Raw genomic sequence first — 25,760 nt, forward strand, 5'->3', positions numbered from 1 at the left:
AGTTGGGTCTGTAATATATGTAACCAAAGTTTGATCTGTAAAATCACCCTTTCCCGAGGTATATTCACTACCTTTCAAGTTTTCCATAAACCTTTTTTTTTCCTTTTAGATCATCTCATTAGTTGAATTATTATTTGAAATGCTAGATGATAATTTCAGGGGCAAAAAAATTTTTGTAAAATTCAAGTATTTCAAGAAACTAGGGGATGGTTGTCACTTTAAGTGGAAAGGCACATGCAGCAAAATAAGGAATAATTCAGATAGGTCATTGGAGATTACTGTGGGGTTTCTAACATATTTATGATTTCTTACATTATACAGGTTGTTACAAAGAATGTAAAAATGAGGACAGCTGTTTATCCTCATGAGGAATATCTCAAGTGTTCACTGGTGCCATTGGGAACTAGAACTGATTGGGTTTTGTTGCTAGAGGAAGTTTAAGGAATGTTTTTTACACTATCAATGCATTCGGCTTCAGTCCTCAGAAGAACACAATGTAGTAGTGGGACAGAGAGGGAGACTTACCGCCTCTGTCTGAAATTCACTTGTTAGCTCCTTTAATTTCACAGTTCCTGTAGCACGAACGCCAGAGGGCAGAATGTGGAAGAGAACCGCGGTGAAACAAATTTATCCTTGTTCAGAATGCCTGTAGAAACCTTGAGGATTGAATCCAATCCGCATTTTATAAACAGCTAATTGGGGCCCAGAGACTGATGATCTGGGCAGGGGAGCGCTGGCGGATACATCGCCCGGTCTCCTGATAACTTCAGGCTGGTGCTCCCGCGGCGATGACTTGTGATTTGGTGCTGTCTTGGTTAAGAACGCAGCCCCGAAATGGCACTGCCTCTGGAGAATCCCAGCTCAGTGCTTGCTGGCTGTGTAAACTTAGGCTGGTCACTTCGCCTCTAAATCTTTATTTTGTCTCTAAAATAATGATAGCACTTACCTCGTAAAGTGGTTGTAGAACTAAGAGAATGCATGTGTAGTGTTTAATACAGAGCCTTCAACTAACTAAGCTTAATTTTTGTGAATTATGATAGACTTGTCAGATACTGGATTTGAAATCTGATGTTTAGAACATGGACAGAATCAGTTTCAACTATTGTGCTATCTTTTCTACTTTATCATTTCAGAAACAACATTTTGCAAATCCCTCCCCCCCCCCACAGTATTATTTAAAGAACAGGTGTCTGGTACATATTTTGTTGACAATGGTGGCCTCCTGCAGGATAATGGAGATGGATTTATTCAATAACCTCCTGAGTAACTTTTGAAATTTCCATTAGATCTTGACTAAAGTTGGATGCAAAAAACCATTACTAAGAAAAACGCAAGTAGTTCTGTGGTTTTGCTTTTTGCTTTTTCTGCCAGACATTTGACAGCTGCCTGAGGCTTCAAATGAAAAACTGACTAGTGTTCACCTGCTGTGAGTACCTGCAGTGCCCTCCTTCGCTGCCCGAGGAGGAGCGGCTGCTGGTGAACACCGGAGGCACAGTGTTGGTCCCTGAGGTTCAGCCTGTGGGTGCTCCCCGCAGGAGCCAGGTGTCGGGGAGCAGGCTGCGGTCCTCCCTCGTCCCTGTAGCCCCAGCGAAGTCTCAGGCAGTCTTGCAAAAGCAGTTTCTTCACTAAACGGACAACAGACGGCAAGTTTCCATTTGCTTATTGCAAATCATGCTCACCTTAGAAAGGTCAAACGTGGCTTCTAATTGCCAGTGTGTGCGCTTATTTTGATATTTACTTGGCTACGCTCTAGGTGAAAGGAAAGGGTCTAAGATATGATAAAGAGGTTTCGGAGAGCCCAGAAATAACTCCTTTGCTCCCAATTACTCTCTCCTACAGCCAAACTTTCCCGGCTCCTCTTTTTCGTGCTGCCATTGGGAGGTGTAAGTGTTTTTTTTTTGGGGGGGGGGTGATGGGGGAGGCAGCATTTGGCTTGGCTTCGAGTTTGGCCCAGAAGAATAACTTTGAATGCAGAGAGGTGGGGTTGCGGAGAACCTGTCATTAAGGGTTCTTATGGGTGGGACCCGGAGCCAGGAATGAGGAGGGAGTGGTCGGCGGGTGGGATCTGTTGATCAGACAAAATGTAGGGGCCCGGTCCCTTGAAGTTCAGTCTCTTCCCGAGTGAGGAGCGAGGCACGCGTAGTTCTCTCCCAGGGGCACGCGGAGGAGAGGAAAGCGACCCAGATAAGAGTGGACAGAGGAGGAAGCGAGGCATGTTCTCCATGAAACAGCCCCCTGCCCTCGCTCCAGATGAGCGCTACCGCAGAGCCGGGGCTCGGAAGCGGGTAAGAGCCAGACGCCCGCTCTGCGGGCAAACTGGTCGGACGACCTTCCAGTCCGGCTGAATCCAGGGTTACCCCTCTTGCCTGTGCTCCCTCCTCCCTTCAGCTGCCTCCTTCTCTCCCAGCCCTGTGCTGAGCGTCCTGCCACCAGCCCCGGCGCTCACGCCTTCCTCCCCGGTAGCCTAGCGTCCCCGACCCTCCCAGGGTCGTGGGCAAGGTTTTCTTAAGTGTTCAAGTCGGGCTGGTACGGAGACCCGCTCTTCTTAGCACTAGCGCCGGCAGGTCTCCTGCAGAGTCCCTCCTCCACCCTGCATCCTCCGCGCACCAACTGGACTCTCTGCGCGCTGGGGCACCTGGAGAAGATGAAAAAGGAGCCGGAACTAGGGGAAGCAGCCCCTCGAGGGTCCCTGGCTTCCTCTCTGCGCCCGAGTTGCCTGTGCCCGGCACCTGGAAGGACTGCGCAGCAGCCTTGCCTACCCCAGACGTAAGCCTCCTTCAACCACTGCGCGCGCCTCGGTCTCGTCCCTTCCAGAGCCAGGACTGGCCCTCGGTTCCCCCACGACCAGCTGGTGCCGGAGATCACTGGACCATTCATTCTGAGTGTTGGCATCTCAGAACCAGTGAGTTCCATTTGCAGGGTGCCGGGAATTCCTGTGTCCCCCGCGCACAAACTTTGTCTGCAGCGCATACCTGCCTAGGCACACCGAGCGCCGGCTGCCGGAGGGTGCAGTTTTGAGCTGCGCCGGGTTTGGCGGGCTCCTTGTCCTGGGAAGCGACGGTCTCCTTCGGGAGAGGAAAGGTAGGGAGAAACACCACGGATGGTCCTCACTGCCCTGAAGCCCCAGGACCTGGTTCTAATTTGCAATTGCTTTCTTCGGTGTCGGGGAGGCACTGGTGACCGCTCTGTGCTTAGGGACTGAGGGCTGTGCCGGCTGGAGGAGGGTGGTGTGCGGGATCCCGCTGGGACTCATCCCCAGCTCCCATGGCGGGCAGCTCCTCCCCCGGTGCCTCCCTCTGGGGCCGGTGGATGGCGGTGCAGGAGCTTTTTGCGCTGCTGGTAATTCCCGGGACCCAACCCTGAGCGCTCGCTGCGTTGGAAGCTCGTCAGGGAAGCTGTGGGGCTGGGCATTCCCAGGGAATCTGCTCCTGAAATTCATTAAGTGATGCTTTCCTGCCGCGGGGAACTTCTGAGAACAATGCACTACAGTGACCAACTCTTGTATGACTACTTTTTTTTTTTTTTTTGTAATGTACTGACGGCAGCCAAACTTTGTAAAGGAATGCCCAGCTGCCACCGGACAGGGAGCGAAGTCAGGACTTACTGGTTACCGTTATCCAAAGACAGACATTTTAGCTGGAGGTGTCGAAATGAAAGGTGATGGAAAACATTCATTTTTGGCATAATCCAGAGAGAATGAGAAGAAACAATGCATTTTTTAAAAGTTTCGAAATCAATTTTTGTCTCGGTCCCAGTAGTATTCAGTAGCTTGTTTGTTATTATTGGGTGCCAATAGTTTTGTTCTGTGAAATGACACTGACAATCAGCCTCTGAAGCCAGGGTCCTGGGGGTAGAGGAGTCAGACCAGATGTCTGCCCAGAATCCTTTCCAGATCTCGGAGCATTGCACTAGGGTGAACTGTTTTTAGAGTGATTTGGGTGTGGAATCACATATGCCTCAAAACCTCACGATGCTGGAAAGATTTATTTAGGGGAAGGGGGCTCTTCCCAGAAGGTTCCTTGCAGGATAGGATTACAGTCGAATGATGAAAGACTCAGTTAACCTTGCAGGAGGTTAAAGAGACAAGGATTACTTTATTAATCTCACCAAGTACATTTCCAGGCATAGTGAAGCTTTTTTAAAGATACAAAATTAATCACATCAGAAACCCTCTTACTGCTGCAGAGATCTTAATAGTGACAGCACAGAAGGATCAGGCCTCCAGCACACAGCAGCCATGCTCTTGTTTGGGGAGGCCCCTATTTCCCAGTACAGCCTCGTCTGGACGTCAGCACACCCCACTCTGCTGGCCCCAAGTTGCCCTTCTCTATTGTTGGGGGAAGGGGGAGGTGCAGGGGAAGCCCAGCAGCCCCGTATCTCCAGAGACTTAGCCTCGCCACTCTTTGAAACCTGTATTTCAGAGCTCCATCCTGTCAGTGAGGTACTCCGTTGGTCATTTCCCTCTTTCCCTGGCCCCAGCCTCCCTCCATGTGAAGACCCAGGGCCTCAGGCTTTCTGAATGTCCCTGTTGCTGGGGGAATGGGAGCTCCCTGACGACCAGGAGAGCTGTGATAGAAAATTTTTGCTGAAGGTGTTCGAGGTAGCAAGTTTTCTTTAATGGGCCACTGCTGCCTTAGTAAGCTGGTCACCAAGTGTGCACTCATGTGTCCCGTTTGCTCCCTCACTGTCCTTGGCATTCCAGTGTCTGACCAAGTGGGAAGTGGGGCTGCTTGGCTCAAGGACACTGACCTCTATAGAATACTAGATGCACACTAAGCACTTAAGGACCCCCTCCCCCAGACTCACCTGTTCCTCACGGTCTACTCAGACAAATGCACACGTGCGCACACACAGTTTCGTGTTTTAGAGAGTTCACAGAGGGTGGGAATGGAAGAAGTCACAAGAGTAAAGTGCCATAGGTGATGTGCCTTGGTAGATAGAATATGGATTTTGGTGTTAAAGCTAAATCCAAATCTCTTAAAAGCTGCGAAGCCCTGAGCTGGTCAGATAATCTTGTTGGGCTTAGATTTCCTTATCCAGCAAATGGGGCTCTACGCTGGTGACCTGTAAGGACACCGGCAGGACTAAGGAAATCATTATGTCCTAGACGTACTACGTGTAACAGTCGTGCACACTCCGAGGGCTCCCTAACTTGGTTGTAATTACGGAGCTGGTCCCATCTTGGACTCAGTGAGCCTCCCGGCCTTTCTCCGCAGCCAGCCTTTGGCGATTCTAGAGCTGCACTGTCCTGTAGATAGTAGCTGCTAGCCACAGGAGAGGGTTGAACTTAGTCAAAGTTAAATCCAATTAAAACTTTGCTTGTTTAGTCTCACTAGTCACATTTCAAGTACTCAGTAATCACAGTGGATACAGTGTAGATCAAGGGTGTCAAACCCATTTTCACTGGGGGTCACATCAGGCTCGCAGTTGCCTTCGAAGGGCCGAATGTACTTTCAACTCCTTTACAGTTAAGCAGTAGTTACATTGATACAGTCCTAAAATTATTTCAGCCCTTTGAGGGCAACCGCCAGGCTGATGTGGCCCCCGGTGAAAATGAATTTGACACCCGTGGTGTAGCTATAATGTGTCCTTCATTGCGGAATGTTCTCTTAGTTGCGGTGGTGTCCAACCTTTTGGCGTCTCTGGGCCACACTGGAAGAAGAAGAGTTGTCTTGGGCCACACATTAAATACACAAACATTAATGAAAACAAAAAATCATCATGTTTTAAGTAAATTTATGGTTTTGTGTTGGGCTGCATTCATAGCCATCCTGGTCACACGTGGCCCGCAGGCTGCAGGTTGGACACCCCGGCTAGAGCTTTCTTTTGCTTGAGTGGTAATTTAACAAGACTCCTGGATGGTAAAAGTTTTCTTGTCCAGCATGTCCTTTGGCTTCTTTTACAAATGCTGGGGCATCAGTTGAATGGTAAATGGCTAGACTCATTTATAAATCATCCAACAAGTGTGCATCGGTCACGAAATCCTTGGGCATTCTCCCCTCAGTCTTGACGATTTTTGCTAATGTAGGTTCTTTTCCCTTCACACGGAGCTTTACGACGGATGGTTTTCCTGCTTTTAGAGCAGAAACTCTGATATAGTAGAGGCTCTTATCTCCCTTACATGTTGTACTACTTTTCATAAGAACAACAATACTAGAATACAAGGCTCAATGTTTGGATCACAATTTACTGAGAATGTTCAGTTTCTTCAGATAATCAGTACTCCACCTCACTCTGTAGGACCCTTCCTGAACTTCTCACCATCTGACAGACTACATATTTTATTTCGTAACTTTGATTATTTTCTGTCTCCTTTTACTTAAGACATAAGTCCATGGAGGCAGAGATTTTTCTATGTTTTTGTTCATTGCTAGAAGAATGTCTGGCATGTATTTGGTACTTACTAGTGGTTTGTGAATGAATGGTTATACAGAAGTATCTTTGGAACTAGGTAAGGTAGATAGATGCTATATGAGTTTCTTATGGCTGCTGTAATAAATTACTACAAGTTGGGTGGCTTAAAATAACAGAAAGTTATTTGCCACGGTTTTATAGGCTACAGGTCCAAAGTCAAAATGTCAGCAGTGCCAGGTCCCTTGAAGCTTCTGGTGGTTGCTGGAAATCCATGGCATGCCTTGGCTTGTAGCTGCATCGCTCCAGTCTCTGCCTTTTAGTCACGTATCCTTCCTCCCTATTCTATGTGTTCTGTCTCCTTATAAGGACACCAGTCGTATTGGATTTAGGGCTCACCCTAACCCAGTATGACCTCACCCTAACAAATTATGATGGCAAAGACTATTTCCAAATCAGGTCACATTCTGAGGTTATGGTGGACATAAACCTCAGGCGCTATTGAAGCCAGAGCAGATGCAGAGATAGGATCCCTTCCCTGCCCCGATTTTTTTCTAGGAGTTTATTCTGTTTCTGGGACTTTGCTAAATCTGCCTGAGAGTAAGTACAGTCCATAACGTTTATTATTTTTTCAGGCAGACAATCACCATGCAGGCTGGCAGATTTTGTGTGCTTTCCGTGTGGGTGTGGAAAGGGTCTATGGGATGCTCACCTTTAGATTGCTCGGTCAGTCGCCCCCATCCCGAGCCTGTCTCTGTCCCCAGCCCTGCCTCTGCGTCTCAAGAAGAGCTGCTGTTGTCCTGCAGGACTGGCTTCCTGTCGACCTCATCCCCGAGCATTCCTCAGCCCTGTTTGCTCAGCACAGAGCCCGGCTGAAGGGTGCCCATAGATTCTGCTTTCCTCTCAGCCAAATGCTGGCAGTTATGCCCATCAGCTCACCTTACAGCAGCTGTTTGAATATCCTCCTATGGTCCATGTTAACGTGTCCAAACCATCAGAGTCGATGGCGGCAAGCACAGTGTCAGCATTTGATGGGACCAGAGAATCCAGGGTGGTTCTGTAGGTGATCCACCTTGCCTTTCAGCATCAGTGCTGAAACTGTCAGCAGCTCAAGAGGACGAGGGCCAGTCAGCCAGCAGGCTGGCTTAGGAGTAGGGCAGAGAATACAGGGGTGAGCTGCGAAGACCATTTTGGTGCCTTAAATGGCCAGTTTGTGTTAGCCCGGGGACCCTTTGAGCCTTCAGGCAGACAGGAGTTGAGGAGTACCTTTGTTTCCAGCACTTGGGCGAGTTTTACAGAAAAGTCCTTCTGCGGCTGCGGAAGTAAATGATGTTGGTCTGTCCAAAACCATGAAGGTCACTCGGCTGGCGTCGCAGCAGCACAATGAGCACCAGGAAATCTCGCTCTGTGCTCTGCGAACGCCATAAGGAAGGGAGCAGCTCTATGAACAGACCAGTGTGAATTTTCCCGACAAGGGCACTGCGACACCCGAGAGGTTCAGAGCCACGTGTGGGACTTAAATAATTTCAGCTAACACAAATTCAACGACGCGGGCTGGACAAAGAAAGGACTAGATTCATCTATTTATCCAGCAAACATTTAAGTGTCAGGTACAGTTCCAGGGACGTGGGATACACTAGTGAACAAATCAAGATTCATGCGCATGTGAAGCTTAGTTTCCAAGTAAGTAATACGCGCTGAGTCAGGAGAGCAGGGAGTGGAGAGACTGTCGCAGTGGTACAAGCCACGTGTCCGTCGTTCTGCATGGTGCCCTGGAGGGACAGCACAGAAGACGAGGGATCTGCCGTTAGTTTTAAAACCTGGGCGCCTCTCACACAAATCCATCCTGCAGTCCTCCACGTCAGCCAGTGTTTAAAGATCTGTGTGCTCTTGTCCTCTAACCTCGGGCCAATTCATCAATCTGATACTCAGCTGATGAACCTGATCGATCTCTGGAAAAACTGACTTGTGGGATTTATTGAGGCAAGCTATATTGGTCTCCACCGTGGCACCTTCCGAAGGATTTTCAGGGATGATTTTGACTGTACCTTTGAAGTTCACCCTCGTGAGCCTATTTCAGAGCCTCAACCCTGCAAGCAGGATGCCACCCCTCTGTCGTGTGGTTTGGAAATCAAAGTTGTGGGATATTACCGAATATTTATTTCTCCATGATCCCTGGAAACAATTTGGTCCAAGCTGAACAGCAGCAGAAATGGGAGTTCTCATCCTTATCTGATACGAAGTTGCTATGAGACGCTACAGAAATCAGAATGTTTTGATCCCTGTTTCCTCATGTGTAAATGAGGTAGTTGGACTAGACACCCTCCCAGGGTCTGAAATTTGAATGTGGCAGAGGAAATGAACAGTATGTTGTACACTTTCACTTTTTGCCCCCTCCTCTCTTGCCAGCTGCATCCTAGCTGAGCTTAGCTTGCTTGCCTCTTTGTGGGCCTTTGCTAATTCTTCTTATAGTGACTTTCTGCTAACCTGCCAAATTGCCTGTTCAACCCCAGGGAAGACTGAGCTAGAGGAAATCTGATTGCCAGAGCCCAGGTTTTCTGGGGGCATCTTCTCTGGTTACAGAGCTGAGCATTTTACCTATGCATGCAGCTTGAGGGTGGCAGAAAGATGTCATTGGTGCAGTGGGCCTTCCAGCCAGTGGCCCAGAGTCCAGTTGGGAGGCAGGTACCTGTCTGGATGCAGCTGAGGAGGAGTTTGACACAGGACACAATCTTTTTCCTTAAGTAGCTAGGCAGGACATAACCCCTCCGCATTCAAAGTTAAAATAAGAAAAGTATGTTCAGAGTTGCAAAGGAACAGAATTTTCAGTTAAAGAGAGAGAATTCTGGGATCTCTGAAGTTTGGGAAGATTGGAGGCAAAAACAAACTCACTCAGGAATAGTGAGCCTGATTAAATCATTAAACCCAAGCCAGGAAATAAACTCAGGGCAGTCTTGGGCACCTCTGGTGCAGGTTCTCGTTCCCCACTTACTAGCTGGGCGCCCCTCCAGCAAGTTACCTTCCCTTAGGCTCAGTTTTCTTCTGTGAAAAAGGGCAACAACATCCTTTCCACAGGGATGTGATCAAAGATTCAGAGAAATAATGGTTTATGAAGGTGCTTTGTAAGAACACGAATTGCTAGGTAAACATGTGGGGGTTCTATTTATTTTGTTAATTTTTATCTAGTGGAGAATTTAGTTTTTCACATCCCTAATATAATATCCCTCTTGATTTGCTATCTCAATTCTGCACGGTTGCTTTCAAAGCCTAATGTAAGACGGACATAAAACAATTGAAACTCAACACCGCCCCACCACATGTGCAGCTTAAAATTCTCTGGTAGCTGCATTTGAAAGGCAAAAAGAAACAGATAAATGTAATTTTAATAATTTATTTAATTCAACATATCTAATATTTTATCATTTAACATGGAATTAATACGAAAATTATTGGTGAAATATTTTACTTCCTTTTTCTTCATACTGAGTCTTTAAGTTTCAATACTCTTACAGCAATCTCAGCTGAGTCACATTCCAAGTGCTCAATAATCACCCTTGGCTCGTGTCTACCTTACTGGATAGTTTAGAGTCACAAGGCACATTCTACTCCCCAGGACCTGTAAATACCTCCTTATATGACAAACGGGACTTTGCAAATGTGGTTGGTTAAGGATTGTGAGGCGGGGAGATTATTCTGGACTATCCGGGAGGACCTGATGTAATCACAGTGTCCTCATAAGAGGGAGGCAGGAGGGTTGGACAGAGGAGAAGGCCATGAGATGAGGGATGCAGAGACTGGAGAGATGGGCTTCAAAGATGCAGGATGGGCCCCCAGCCAAGGAGCACAGGCGGCCAGTCCTTGAGAGCTGAAGAAGGCAAGGAAACAGATTCTGCCCTCAGAGCGTTCGGAAGCAAGTGGCCCTGAGGACACCACCCTCACTCTAGCCCAGGGAGATGGACTTCAGACTCTGACCTCCAGAATTATAAGAGAGTACATTTGTGTTTGTCAGCCACTGTGGCAATTTCTTATAGCAGCGATGGGAAACGAATACACTACTAATACCCTAATATTAACAGCATTTGCAAGACCCTTTTGAGAAGGCGTTCCTCTGGCTGCGTTGTAGACAGCTAAAGCTGGCTGCGTCGCAGCTTGGCCTGGGGTACGCATGTGCAGTCCTTCCTGGGGTTGGTGTGCATTACTGCTCTCCGCCCTGAGCACCGGGGTCTGCTTCTCACTCTGAGTCAGTCGTAGCCTTTGGTCGCAAAAACTGAGTGTCTCATCACTACCCTAGAGGATGAACAGAGGTGAATGGTTTTGTACATGAGGGCACAACACACAGGATGAAAACGATGGCTTAGTAAATGACTGATTCTCTTTCCTATCCACTCAGTGTTTTTGTACATCTAAAAATGTGCTCAATATAATGTCTGTAATTTAAAAACATGCTTCTCTGTGGGTTTGGTAGGGATTCAGTTTAACTTGTGTACCCTTATCTATGGATGTTAGTGGATGTGTGATGAGGCCAGTAATTCTCCACGTTTAGCATGCACGAGGGTCCCCTGGAGAATCCGATAAACTGCTGATGGCTGGGTCCCGCTGCCCGAGTTTCTAGCTTGTAGGGGAGGGTGGGGTGGGGTGGGCAAGAATTTTCATTTCTAACCAGTTCTAGGTGATGCTGATGCCACCAGCAGTCAGGTAGGCAGGTAGGTAGGTAGGTAGGTGTGGGAGAGCCCCTCTGAACACCCAGCCTGCAGGGGGGACGCCCAGGCCTTGCCTCCACCAGTGTAAGGAAAGACCCCCAGGCCTGCGTTCCCTCCCCGCCTAGGGCGAGTGCACACAGTTCTCTTCCAACAATAAGCTCCAAGCTCAGTAGTCGTTGCTAAGGAACTTCAGAGTCAGCACCACTGCTCTGGCTTGGCTCTGTTTTGTGTCTCCCACCCTGAGGTCTAAAGTAGATGACAATCCTGAGATCCCCAAGTCTCAGCTAAAAATACCTCATTTGCCGTAGGCCAGCTGTCTTCTCAGATTTCCCAGCTGGAGTGAATCCCCCAGACCCGGGCCTGCCCCTGTGGAAAGTCGACCAGCAGAAAATACCCCCTTAAAAATAGCCCTGGGGAGGCCCCTCAAAGCTCTCACACCCAGCTGCTCACTTGGGGTGACCAGGGCTGGGGGTGGGAGTGGAGGTGGGAGGATCAAGCCAGGAATGGCTGAGGGGCTGCCTGGCTGGGTCCAGTTTCACTCCCTAGAAGATTAGGGCAAACCTTAGAGACTAGCTCCCTCTCTCCCTCTGGTCTTTGTATTTATTCATTTCAAGGTCTAGACGTGGTCACTATAGTCCTAGGCCTGGCCTGTGGTGATTTGTAGTCATCCTTCTTCTGCGTTAACAGTAAAGCTGAGCTTCCCAACCTTTTGGGAATTAAAACAGCGGAGCCTTCCTGGAGGTGTCCTTGGTGAGCTTAAGTGCCTCACCCCAAGGATGAGGCAAGGAAAAGTTCAACATGAGTCCGAAACCTCTTGTTCCAGAAAGCAAGGAAGGGCTCAAAGAATTATGGGTTCACGTTAGAGGGACACAGGAACTGGCTTGAACTGGCTCCTAGTAGCCAATGGAGGGCCATTGACCATCAAAATAAGTAATCATAGAAACAGATTATAAACCACTGAATAAAATGGTAAACCATGAGTCCATACAGATACCAATAAATAACAGAATAAACTGAAAGTTTGAAGAGATAGGATATTTCCATAATTTTACTATCTTACCATAAAATACTTATTGATTTCATGGGTGGAGAGAGGGAGAGCATAATATTACAGTAGGGACGCTTGGCAGACATCGTCTTTATCATGTGATTAATAACTAAGGACCATTTTACAAATTAACTGACCTATAATTTACAAAAGTGTCAACATCATGGAAGTTGATGGAAGACTGAAGGAGACCAAGGACATGTGAAAATTAAGGGTGATATGTGATTCTAAGTTAGATTCTTTTGGTATAAGGGATGTTATTGGAACTATTGGCAAAACTTGGATGGGTTCTGAGAATCAGATGGCAGAAGTGTAGAAATGTGATTTCCTGTGGTTCTGTAGGGGAATGTCCTTGTTTGTAGGCAACGCCACTAACATTTTTTCAGAGTGATGGGGCATCCGGTTAGAATTCAGTATCAAATGGTTCAGATAAAACGTTCTTTGTACTGTATGTGGTTGTTTCAAATATTTTTTTAAAAAGGAGAAAACAGTCAATAAATTTCATTTGATAATTTCAAGAGACTTAAATTTTTTTTATATTTGTATCTACACTGAGACAAACTTTATTTGTAATCATGGCCACCTTTTTAAAAATTTATTGGGGAAACATGGGTTAATAATGCTATGTAAATTTCAGCTGTACAGCATTATAATACTCTGTTGTGTGCTCACTGCCCAAAGCCTCGTCTCCTTTTCTTCCCTATGCTGAGCCCCCTTTCCCCTCGCTCCTCCCTCCCCCCCACCTCTGGTAGCTGCTCTTCTGTCCTCTATGAGGTTCTTGTTTTTTGTTTGTTTGATAACTTTTCTTTTGAAAGCAGTAAACAAGTTAGAATACTTTTAATATGCAATTTAACCTTACATTCCAAAAAGAGAATTTTAAAAATTTCTTCAACTGAAAACAGAATTATTTATAGCCACTTAATTCACAGTCATAATTTTTAACCGCATTTTCTTTGGAAAGGATAAAAGTCCATGCATCAAGGATAGACAATTATTAAACATTTCAAGGCACATTTTTCATTAGTTTGGTTTGTCTTAATTTGGATCCAGAGGTTTACCGTTTCATACACAAATGAGATACATCCGTAATATTACACGTATTTGAAAACATTGATCATCTGTGCGTTTGGTGTTGTCTCCAAGTGCAAACAACTTTAGCACTGGGAGACACTCAAGAGAATTGACAGATGTTATTTTTTGCAAAACACAGTATTATAATTTTTAAATGTTTTATTACATGGGAATACTAACTGTGGAAAGATGTCAAAACAAAATTAAAAAGTATGATGGATGGGGCAATGAGTTTATGCTCTCACAAGCCGGCCTTTCATCAGCAGCCTCTTATCATTTTAGGCAATGTTATGCAATTCTTAATACTTTGGATTCCCCCGATCATAAATATTCAACACTCACCATAGTTTATACTGTAAATATGTATTAACATTATAAACACTTGAAACCATCAGTGGAAAGAAGCTAAATTATTTAATTATGGCTGAAGTAATTCTAGCAATTCAATTTTGAGTGCTTGTACGTAAATATTCATTAATATTTTTGGTCACTGAAGTATTTCAGTATTATGCTGCTTTCTGTTACAGTTACATTTTTTAAGATTGTTTTTCAAGTATAGTTGTCTCCATTTTCACCCCACCATGCCCCCCCCCTTGCCCCATCCATCCCCATCTCCTACCCTCACACCTACCCCCTTTGGCTTTGTCCATGTGTCCTTCATACATGTTCCCTGATGGCCTTTTCCCTACTACTCCCTATTATCTCTTTTCCCCTCTTCTCTGGTTACTGTCAGTTTGTTCTTTATTTCAATGTCTTTGGCTGTATTTTGTTTGCTTGTTTGTTTTGTGTTGTATTAAGTTTTAATAAAAAGGTTAAAGTCAGTTTTCTACATTCATTTTCACATTACCAAGAATTATTTACCTCGTACTTATGCTCTATAGCACTTAGTGCAATTACAATTAAATGACTATTTGTATAACTGTTTATTCTCTTTCTTCTCTGATAGATTGTATGTTCCATGAGTATCATTTTCAATATCTGCTTGTCATAGCTGTCTAATCTTGAAGGTGTGATTCCCTAATTGTTCTTACAGTGAACTGCCTATTTGCAGCTTTAAGAAGCCAGTTTTCAGCAACTTCTCCCATCCTAGCCTCCTTGGGACCAATCAGTTTGTATGTTCTTTGAGCTCCTGCTCTGTTATACCATTATCGTCTAGTAACCACCGAAAACATTTCCCTCTTTCTAATAGCTTCTTTAGGGGTATTCGACCTGGGTGCAACTCTACCGTTCTACACTAGACCCTCTGAGTCACATTGTCCCTTCCTATCTGCTCAGCCTGTCAGCTCAAAGCTCAGCCTTTCTCGGAAGGAAGTCTATCTCTTCCTCTAGCTTTGTTGATTTGTTGTTTTGAAAGTAAGACTGAAGGATGTTTTTCAAAGCATTCCACATCTCTTTTGACTTCCTGAGTTAAACTGATTCTGTCAAGACAGAGCATTCCGTGCTAAGACTTTTTGAATTACCTTTTTAGCCTTGCACTGGAAAAATTTTTATCGAGTTGCGTTCTTACTTCACCTTGAGAAGATGGAATACACTATGATAAGGCCACCCATTTTTTTGTTTGTTTGTTTTAAAGCAAAATCTGCCACCTTCTTCTGGTGGAGCCATGAATTAGGTTTCTGAAATCTAAAGCCTGGGTCAGAGGTCACTTAATGAACAAATCCAGAGCGAATTAGGACCACGGGATGGAAGATGGCTAAAACTTGCGAATGAGCCCCATGCATCTGACGTGTTAGAACCTCCACTTGGTTTCTTTCTGTGGCCCTGAATGTAGTTTAAAATAACATGAAGGACTGAGATTTGGGGCAGCCCTTCTTCAACATCTATTCTAGGGCTGGAACAAATAATCAAAACTAGAAGTTTACTTTTACTCTTAAATAGCCAAAGCAGTAAACTACTCCTTTGTAAACTCAGGTGCAAGGGGCTCATTCACAGGTTTTAGCCATCTTCCATCCCATGGTCCTAATTCATTCTGATTTGTTCATTAAATGACCTCTGACCTCTTTGTAAACTCCGTAGTTTAGTAAACTACTAAACTCAGCTGTTTAGTAGTTTTGGGGCAGTGCATTTTGTTCTGGTCACCTCCAGGACCTACAGAGGGTTGATCCTACCTCAGTCCCAACTGATACACTGGGTCAAGCCTCAGTGTGTAGCTTGGGGACCGAGGATGCAGAGATGGTCCAAAGTCTAAAATGCTACATAGACCACATTTGGTTGAGGTCCACCATACCTTAAAGCCTCATGCCCTGCCTGCTCAAGAAATAATCACTCTATGTGTTATACCACTTCTTACTCTTCCTCAAATTTCCTAATTCAATGTAGTAGGTGTTACGTTTTGGAGGACCTAATCTATTATGCCTCTCCTCTTTAATTGATGTTGACATTAAAATTCTGTGTTCATTTATGCTCCCACTGGGTGATGATCACAATGAAAAGACATAATGTTTGATCTAAAAAAAGGTACCATCTCTCTGTAGACAAAAAGCATAATCGCTCAGTGTATTACTTCAAGACCTAACTTTAGATGATACCTAGAGCACCGAGCCTTGCATCCAGAGTGTAGAGCTGATTGTGTACTCTGTGTTCAGCTGATACACACTGAACACTTGCTGATACTTGCTGCCTTTCTCCCGCAGGAAAGGCAGTACACTGGGGAGTATTTGGAGATAATGGAGGATCTCTTGTTGCGCACACTCCTTGGGTGGGTGAGGGAGTTACTACTGACATTTATTAGATGGTGGCCGGGGATGCCAAATGTCCTGGAATATGTGAAAAATTGTCCTGATCAAAATGCCAATTGTGTTGCTTCCCTTCGGCCCCTCCACCCTTGATCGGTACACACGTGCCTTGAGTACTGATGAGCCCCATGCATCTGGGGCTCAGTATTTCTCAGTGAAAGAAATACTGTTGTTTTGTCTTGGTGCAAAAGTGAAAATTTATGTATTAAAAAAATATGGCAATGCAGGATGACCGTGCCCTAGTTAACCATGCCTCTATGGCAGACTTGTTGTAGTTCTTTCTACGTATCTGCATTATTGTCCCATCACAGGGCACTGGTGTCCCCTGTGAAGTTGTGAATCTCCTTGGAGGTAGGTGCTCAACTCCCAGAGAACAGGAACTATGTCTTTCTCATCTTTACATCCCTATAGCGCAGAATGGGCACTAAATAAGCATGAGAAGAATAAACCAAATTAGTGAGATTTTAACATGTAACGTAGACACATTTTGTAATGGAAGCCTCAACAGTAAAGTCTCTGTAAATACTCAGCTAGACTACTCATGGACTATAGTGAAACATAAGATGAATGTTAAGTTTGGAATTCATCCTTTTGCTCCGGGTAGTCACAAAGAAATGGTTGCTACATCCAACACATAAAATCCTTACTTGTACTTTTTTTACTGCAGGACTCCTTTCAGCAGGTAGGTTCAGCAGGTTAAATGTTTTCAACATCTGTTTATGTTTTACTTTGCATTGAAATGCCTGAAATGGATTATTGTAGAGCATAAAATCCATTTTGTCTTGTATGCATTCCCTGATTATTTTCAGCTGTAGAAAGTCAATATTTTAGTTCTTTACTCACTTTACCAATCTGTTTCAGTTTTTAGAAGTCACAACATTTCCACTGTTATTGGATCAGTGAGTCAATTAGGTCTCTAAGATTTGCACAAATTCAACAGCTTCCGCAGCGCTACATGAAAAATAGGTTTGGCTTCATCTGGCAATATGTTAGGCTCCTCTGGATTTTGCCATAGCTTCCTCAGAAATGCAGTAGCTTATAATCAGAAGGTGAAATTCAAAATGCTTCTTTGAATAAATGTCAGATATTCAATTTCCTGAGGAATGAATAACTCTACCCTCTGTTTTTCCCCCTGTAGCCTTCATTTTTTCCCAAAAATTGATGGAAAAAATGACCTTTAAGGCTGTTCAATATATGCAGAAAGAGTTCTGATATTGTACCTGCATTAAAAGAAATCTTTTATTACCTTGACTTGTGTCTGCCTTACAATGATGAGACTGACATGTTTGAAATTGGGGGAAAAGTCATCTCAAAACAGGATGCCAGATGCTATCTGTCTGCCTTGTTGTCTAGGCGGGAGTAGCTTGCTCTTTCTTTCTAAGATCATCTTCTGTGACTATAACAGAAGGAGGACCTTTCCACCTTGCTCTGAAGAAAATGGGGTTTACTTTAGAAGGTTCTCCTACTGCCTCTGAAGACATCACCTCATTTGAGCAAAGGTTATAACTTTTCTCCAGGGTGATTGAATTGAGCAAGCTCCACGCTCTCCATTGGAGAGGAATCAGGACTTTCAGAGCTTTCCGAACTTGAAAGAAACATTGTTATTATTACTGTTTTTTACTTTTATTTTGCTTTACCAATTTCCTTTTGGGGGGAATACTTGTGGGTGGGGCAAGACATTGCTATTCTGTCCCGTATTTGCAGATGTGCAGACGTGGCTAGGACAGGGTGATGACTTTATCAGGTCACCTAGATGTTCAGTGGTGGAGACAATGTTGTTCAAGCTGCCTCTGAAACATTCCGATCTTTTCTCGCATATTTCAGACTTCGGCTAAACAATGCTACCCTTAAAGCAGAAACATTGAAGTGATCCGATGCCTGAGTATTTAGAATATTATTATTATCTAGTCTCCTCGACAGGAAAATTATTTTGCTGGAATTTAGTCTCCATATGGAACACCCATTCTGGAATGGACTATCTGGTACTGTTGTTATTATGTTAATTTTCAAAGGGGAAAATGGGGCAGGTTGGCTTGCAGAACCATGTGTTCTGGTGTGAATTGAGTAATTTCATTTTGAAAGAGTGTGTGAGTTATTTGAACTTTATATGCTTCAATTAAATGCCAGAAAATGGGATGAAAAGACTTACTGTAAACCAGATGCTTGCTCTTCATGCCTCTTGGGACATTAAAAACAAGCATCACAACAAAAGACATTTGGGTTTGGTGTAGTTCACTGACAGATGATTTTGGAGGCATTTGGCTTATTGGTAGAGTGGGAGCTAATATTCTGGGTGGAGAATTGACAGATGCCTGATTTGAGAAGTGTCTAAATCACTGATCTCTTATTTCGTAAGTCTACTTTCAATTCATGCGAGGAATTTTCACAGTTCATTGAGCACAGAGAGGAAAACCTCTAGCACTGGGAGAATTTCTTCTTAAATAAGTAGGTAACAATTGGCTCGTTTTTGCTCAGTGGACAAAGAGTGGAGGTGGGTTGGAGAAGCTCCATCTCTAATACTAAAAAACCCCACTTCAGATCGCATTCTGGATTGATGGTTGGGCAAGACAATGTTCTGGGCCAAATATCTATTAGAAAGTGGAGTCTTAGTGTCTGCATTTTTTTAGGACTATGAGGATGTTAACATGTGACTGTGTAATATCCCCACAGAGTTCAGAGGGAGCTTCTGTGTCCTGCTCAGACCATTCCAATCAGAGTGACCTTGTCATCATTGTAAACTGTTCTTTGCACTGTTGAAACAGCAAAGTGTGATGCATTTGTAGTTGATCACCTTCCTACTGAGAGAATTAAGGTGCAAAATCAGCATCAAAGCAGCACATAGTGTTGATTTGGGATGAATTTTTCTTTTTAATTGTTTTTAGCATTGTAAGCAAATCTTTTGATATAGGACAGATGGCTTGAATTCTGCCATAATCTTACACACAGTTCCATCCGTTAAAGTGTACAGTCTCATTGCAGTTGAAGAATATTTTGATATTTTGACTTGGTCAAATCATAAACTTCAAAGCCATGAGTAGAATTTGGCTAAAGCCACCAGATTGATGTATGAATTAGGACAACCTCTGGTTAGTAATATTCAATACTTATGCACCTAAAATCAGAATGTTGATTAAGTACTGTATTAGCTCAGTCTACATACTTCCATAATTGTATTTTAAGAATATAATCATTTTGGTATTTTAGAGGATCCATAGCATAGTGTCACATTTTGAAGGTAGGATTAACCTTTTGATTTCAAAATGCTCTGTTAATCAATAACAGTTTACAACAGGAACTCCTATAAAGGACACATGGACAAAATCAAGGGGGAGGGTGGAGGTGGGGGAGGGAGGGGGGTTGGGCTGGGGTGGGGTGGAGGGATGGGGAGAAAAGGCACACAACTGTAACTGAACAACAATAAAAAATTAAATTAAAAAAAAAGCTGGAAAATATCAAAAAAGAAAAGAAAAGAAAAGAAAACAGAGCTCCATTCATTTCTCATACTGTTTAGACTTTCAGTGGGAAAAAAAATAACAGTTTACATACTACTTCAAGTCTGACTGATCTTTGGTTGCGATTTTAAGAAGTCCTGGTTGAAATAAATATATCAGCATCTCTCTGTGTCTGATGCTGTACCTTAAGAGTAGCAAGCTAACGTTAAACTCTTTGTAGACACACCATACCTGTAGGTGAATGTCATCTGGTACAGAGCTATTGTAGATCAAGGGTGGCATATGTTTAGCAAAAGTTTGGAATAGTCATGGAATAGGTTATTTTGTTGTTGTTGTTGTTGTTAATTAGGGTTTCGGTGTATTAAATATGAACTTGTATCTCTTTTCTTCTTCAATCTTTACTTTTGAAAATGATGTTTCTTACATTGCCTACCATGTACTAAGCAGAATGATAACCATATCTTTGAAAACGGGTAGTCAGGGCCAATACTTGCATGTCATCCTCAGGGTAAAATACTCTAAGCTACAGAAACTGTAGAAGATTACCCATTTTCCAGAAATCTGTGTCATTCCAGGCAGAGAGTGCTTCTAAGGAGCTGGGAAGAGCCAGGTGGCAGGTGCGTAAAGAAGTGGAGGCAATGAGTCTGGTACAGGCGGGGTAGACCTAGAAGGATCTCCAGATCCTGCTACTCGGAGTGAGGTCCTCAGATCACCAGTATCAGCACCCCTGGTAGCTGGCAAAGAATGCAGAATCTCAGGCCCTACCCAGACTTACTGGATCAGCCCCTCCCCACACAGCTGACATGCACGCTGAAGTTTGAGAAGAATCGTGTTCTATGTCATGTTAAGGAAGTTGGTCTTTGTCTCTCAAGACTCATTAAGCAGGAAGGTGACATATCCAAATGAACATTTCAGAAAGATCACTTGGGGTGCAGTGCAGACATTGGAAGGGGGCAAGTGAGGATATGGGGGAGTCGGAGAGGAGATGGCTGAAGTACCCAGAGAATGTGGGGTCTCTCAAGGGACTGCAAGAGGTCCTAGTCTAGTGACTGCCAGCATTCCCACCGACCTTACTTTTTATTGTTTGCTTCCCACTACTCCCTGTTTGAAAACATTCTGGCTATCACGCCATATTTAGTAATTTGTAATTGAAAATTGCTAAGTTGTAATTTACTAAGTTGTGCATTTTTTCTTCTGAATTTATCCTGATCGAAGACGTAAAAGGCACTGAACTTTTGATCAGCAGGAGGTAATCCACTGGCCCCCCTTTGTTGCTGTTAGTCCTTTTCAAAAGTAAACAAACTTGAGTTACATTACTTATCACAAAAAGTCTACCTGTATTGTATTTAAAGAAAACTTTTAATGTTTTTTCCTCCCTCACATCAAAAGTAAGTATATCAAAACCTCTGAACTTCTCTAATGAAGTTTTGCTGGCCTTCACTGTGAGTCATTTATTTACTGGAGATAATAAATGTTTATTCCGATCCTACTCTATACGAGGCACTGGTGAGTTGCCTAAGGGATAAAAATAATGCTCTGGGCACATGGTATAGCTTTTCGTTGAATGAATTAAAAATGGATCTTTACTTCTTAAAGTTACAGTTCAGGAGTTTTCGTGTGTACAAACATCACCGTGATCCAAAGTAGAAAATGATAAAAACCTAGTTCAGTTAAAATTGCTTCAACGGCGAGTGATAAAATATATTCATACTGACAGTGATTTAACAAGAAATAATGTATTCCTTTCTAATGTAAATGTAGTCTGAAAATAAGCAGGTCAGGACTGACAAGACAGCTTCACAAATGCATCAGGGAGCCAGGTTGCCTCTTTCTTGCTGCTCAGCCATCCTCTGCGTCCAGCTTTCACCTCTGGCTCTAAGATGATTGCTTGAGCTCCAGCTATTACATTCATCTTCCAGCCAGCAAGAAAGAGGAAGGTCATACCTCTGTCTGGGAGAACACTTCCTGGAAGTCGCCTTTAACACTTCCAGTTTTATCCTACGGTCAAGGACTCAGGACATGGCCACACGTAGCTGTGAGAGAAGATGGGAAATGCTGTCTCTATTCTAAACGGCTGTTAAGTTTTGGCCCAAACAAAAGTTAGGGTTCTGTTTCTAAGATCAAAGGAAAGAGTAGATGGTGTGAGTTGGTTAGCCTCTGCCACAACCCAGAATTCAGATGAAGCAGAGAGAGTCTGCGTCTGTCTGGGTAACCAAGGAAGGCTACCTGAACGAGGTGAGATAGGAGTACACTCTTTAAGGATTTGGACTTCTGCAGGTGAATGTGGGAGAGATAAATCGTCTAGAACCATGATTTCCATCCTGTGTGCTGGGGTTACCCCAAGACACCACAGTGACTCATAAAGTCTTTGTTGGTTATTTTCATTTTTTGAAGGAAATCTAGTAACACTCAGCATTCGTTGGCTACCAGATAAAATACTAGCTGGACGTGGTTCAGAGGTTCGACATTAAGTTGTGCTGCATTCCTTTGGATGCTGACCTACCTTCACAAAGCTGGCTCTTTGTCATCGCTGTGTAAAGAGTAGTGCAAGCAAAACTCCATGTGCGGTAGGTGGTGGTTTCCAGTCTGGTTCCAAGGTTTGGGGCGGCGTGCAGCGCCCAGCTGGGGCACACACCCATTAGTAAGTAATTGGGGTTAAGAGTGACTTGAAAATATTCAAAACTTTTAATTTATGTGTAGTATTTTTTCAAATGGCTACTAAGTTTCTAGGATACAAATATCTGTAAAATTGTTGGACTGAACTACTTAATAAATGGAACTGTTAGGCATTTCTAGTGACCTATTGTTCACTGAGATAATTCCCTGGATACTGACGGCCCTATGAACCAAGAATGTCTGGGGGTCTCAGATTTAGGGGGTTAGTAGAGTTATAAGGCCACTTGTCTTCCTGTTAACATAGGTGGCATTTAAGAAATTTTGTCTGTAATAAAATCCACAAGTACTTTTTTTAAACACCAAGTTTTCTAACTGACTTCAAAGCTCATAACAGGAAATATGAGTATGGAATTGAACTCCTGGTAAAAACTAATTTTATTAACTTTAGCATGTTTTCTGTGAAAGGGAAAGACTTACTATTATTTTTGTACCAAATACATTTTCTCCAAGTGTTTTTGGATGATTCATGAATAGTCTTTGTAAGGCATATGTCACTGAAAAAAAGAAGCAGTGATTTGCATGTTATGCACAGGGCAATTTTTGCTCAGCTGACTTCATTCACTCATGTATTCAGCAGGTATCAGGCTATTGCTGTGTTCAGGTGCTGTTCTAGATGCTGGGCATGCCCTCGTGAAAAAAGCATATTATTTGCATACATATAGAGAGATACAGCTATGTTAGTATTATTTATGCTATGATTATATGTTTACAGAAGCAGGAATAAATTGGCCCTTTCTAGCTTTATAATCTTGTGAGTGTTTGTTAGTTATTAGAGTTCACATTCATGGTGCAGGAGTATTTCAGTCTGAATAACCCTGGAACTTGTGTTTCCCTTTTTTCTACTGATATAACTTATGTAGTCTTAATAAAATGTTTTCTATGTTAAATATCATTTTTATGTTTAAACCTTTGTGAAGTTTACAAGTTTGCTGTAAAACCATGTTTTATAGCAAAAAATAGGCAGTTTTGTCTGCCAATTGCCACCTATAAATTTGTATCAGGTTTCAGTATGGGCCCTACTGAGGGGATAAAGTCTGATTTTCTTAAAGAATTTATATTTTAGTTTGGTTATCACATGGTATGTATATTACATTTATATACTTTAAAATACCCATCTGTGTAGATATACACTGATGCTGTATGTCACAGGTGAGCCAACTTTTTCTGTAAAGGGCCAGATTATAAATATTTTAGTCCTTTTGGGCCACACGGCTTTGTTGCAACTGCTCTGTGTTGCAGCAGGGAAGCAGCTGTAACAATATACAAACAGATAAACACGGCTGTCTGCCAGTACAACTTTGTCTTTAGAAACAGGCTGTGGGGTGGGTTTGGCCCATAGGCTGTAGTTTGCTGACCCCCACTCTATATATTTAAAATGTAAAACTTATTATGTGTGGGAGGGTCCAACCGACTGTAAAATCTTTCTTACTTACTCCTACAATAAGAGTGAGGAACAAGTGCGTACAGTTCCCAGACACTTGTCCCCACTCCGAATGAGGGTGTTGTGAGAGGAGGTAGGGCTGTTGTCCCTAACGAGGCACTGGGCACCTTTGTGGCTGAACTGTTTCTTGTAACCTGATTGTCAGCAGCTGTTCCATCTCCAAGGAGTCTCTGGGTGAACTTGCCTACAGAGGCATCCGACATCCGCATTCAAATACTTCGGGTTCACTGGCTCTTTGTTATGTCTTGGCTTTGACCCCAGGAATCAATCTTCTATCTGAAGGATGGATGGACAGGGATCCCCTTGTTCTTAAGCAGTTTCTGCCATCGCAGCTGTGGAAGTTTCCCTAAGAATGTACCCTGTGTTGGTAAAGTCAAATGCTGCAAAAAGGTAGAACAGGATAAAGACTAATATATCTAAAATATCAACTATGGTCTCCTTGACCTTTGAAATCTTAAAAAAAGGGACTTGAAACCCCTACCATCCCTGTGGGAGTCCAAAGCCTCCCCTCACCTCTGCCCATCCACTAGACACATGGTTCTCATGATGAGATCTGCTTCCAGGCTCTGAACTCCTGAATTAGTTCAGTTTGGGGATCATTTCTCCTGTTGACTTTTCTCCTCACCCAGTGATACACATTCTCTTTCTCATGCTGGCTATAGTGCGGAGGACAAATAGGGAGCACAAGAATGGAGGTAGGCAAACAAGAGAAGAGGAGGCATCTGCAGGACTCCTGGGCAGACATGATGGCCATTTTTACCAGGTGCAGGGACTATGAGCCTGGAGCTTTTTGCTTCGCACAGTGATGTATCCAGATGCCCAAACAATGCCTGACACACGAGAAGTGCCCAGTTACCTTTTCTGGAGACACGAAACCCTGGAAGAATACCAGATATGGGAATGAAGATTATTTATTTGGCTTCAGACATGTTGGGTTTGAGGTGTTTTTGCAAAAATCCACTGAGGGGATGTGAAATGGCCAGTTGGATACAAAGGTCTGGAGCTCAGAGCAAAGGTCTATGTTTGCTATTTAAAGATATAAGTCACGTGTGTCGGACCGGCAGTGGATGCATTTGTGTGGGCGACATTACGGGGAGAGAGTGAATGTGAGACAAGAGCTTACAGAAAGAGAAGGACTGACTGGAGAAGTAGGAGAAAGAAGAGTGAGAGGAAGAAAGTGCTTGTTGGAGGTGGGAGGGGCTAGCTGAAAATTTTGTCTCTCCAGTGATGGAGAGACAAAAATTTTTGTCATTACAATGATGTCTGAAAAATGTCATTTGGATATAGCAACATGGACGTCGTTGGCAACCATAGCCAAAGCTGTTTTGGCACAATGACAGACGTGGGTGCCAAACTGTAGTGGCCATGTGAGTAAACAGTAAGTGAGGACATTCGGACAATAAATAGTAACTCTTAGAGCATTTTGGATGAGAAAGATGGAGACAGGTAGGGCAGTGGCTGAAGTGGGATATCGGCTTGAGGATGCGTAAAAAAATAAAATAAAATATCCGGAAGACACTTGAGCATGGTGCAAAGCTGATGGCAGTGTTCCAGGAGAGAGGGAGGGATGCTGTTAAACTCTGGGCACCAGAATTGTATGATATGACTTGAAAGGAGATTCAGGAGACAGTCACACAGAGGTTGTAGGTCAAGCCCTGAAATGGTCAGAGGAGAGTGTGCAAGGGGATTCAGAAGTCCGAGAGAGAACCATGAGAAACGCCTCACTAAGGCGACCTGAAGAGTTGCTTGTCATGAGTGATTCAAGTCACTTTCAGTTGCATCTCAGACCCCTGCTGAAAAAGTCACTGCACAAAGCTAGCCATTTGCAATAAATGAATTTCCAGACATCATTTCTGGCAAGAGATTGAACTAAGCAAACGCAAAGTGTTTGAAGACGAGAACTTTATCTGAACCATCACTATTGCACCTCATCAGCCTCCTCCAAATAGATGGGCTGCAGGAGCAGTGTGGACAGGCACAGGAGGCCCCAAGGGATTGTCAGTGCTTAACTGGCCAGCAGGATAGGCTCTTCTTTAATTGTTCAACTTGTCACTAAATACATGGTCAGTAATATTAAAACTTGCTGAATTATTAATGGCTGGAAACTTATTTTATCCAGATTCATGCAGATTTGGGTTAGGACTAGTAAGGCAAACAGCAATGAAGCCTGGATAGTGTCTTGTCTACACCTCCTCACCAATACATTATCACTGTGCTAGGCAGTTTCTGCTCATAGCTCTGGGCCAAGGTGAGTTCTTGCCATAGTTATTTATGGCCATTTGGAAT

At 43.8% G+C, this 25,760-nt stretch overlaps 1 protein-coding gene across 3 annotated transcripts in view; it reads left to right on the forward strand.

The window, feature by feature from the left end:
* The first annotated feature begins 2,073 nt into the window (after window positions 1-2,073).
* The window catches only part of CORIN (corin, serine peptidase), a 179,614-nt gene continuing 155,927 nt past the window's right edge, over window positions 2,074-25,760 (forward strand). For 2 of the 3 annotated variants that reach the window (XM_024573820.4, XM_053922516.2), the window contains exon 1: window positions 2,074-2,285. In XM_024573820.4, coding sequence (XP_024429588.2) covers window positions 2,214-2,285 — 72 coding nt within the window. In that variant the 5' untranslated portion in view covers window positions 2,074-2,213. Of the gene's footprint in view, window positions 2,286-3,008; window positions 3,082-25,760 lie in introns of those variants that run through there. The other variant, XM_053922515.2, reaches the window with a different exon arrangement.

Source organism: Desmodus rotundus, chromosome 4 (assembly GCF_022682495.2).
Source record: "Desmodus rotundus isolate HL8 chromosome 4, HLdesRot8A.1, whole genome shotgun sequence".
Taxonomy (NCBI): Eukaryota; Metazoa; Chordata; class Mammalia; order Chiroptera; family Phyllostomidae; genus Desmodus; species Desmodus rotundus.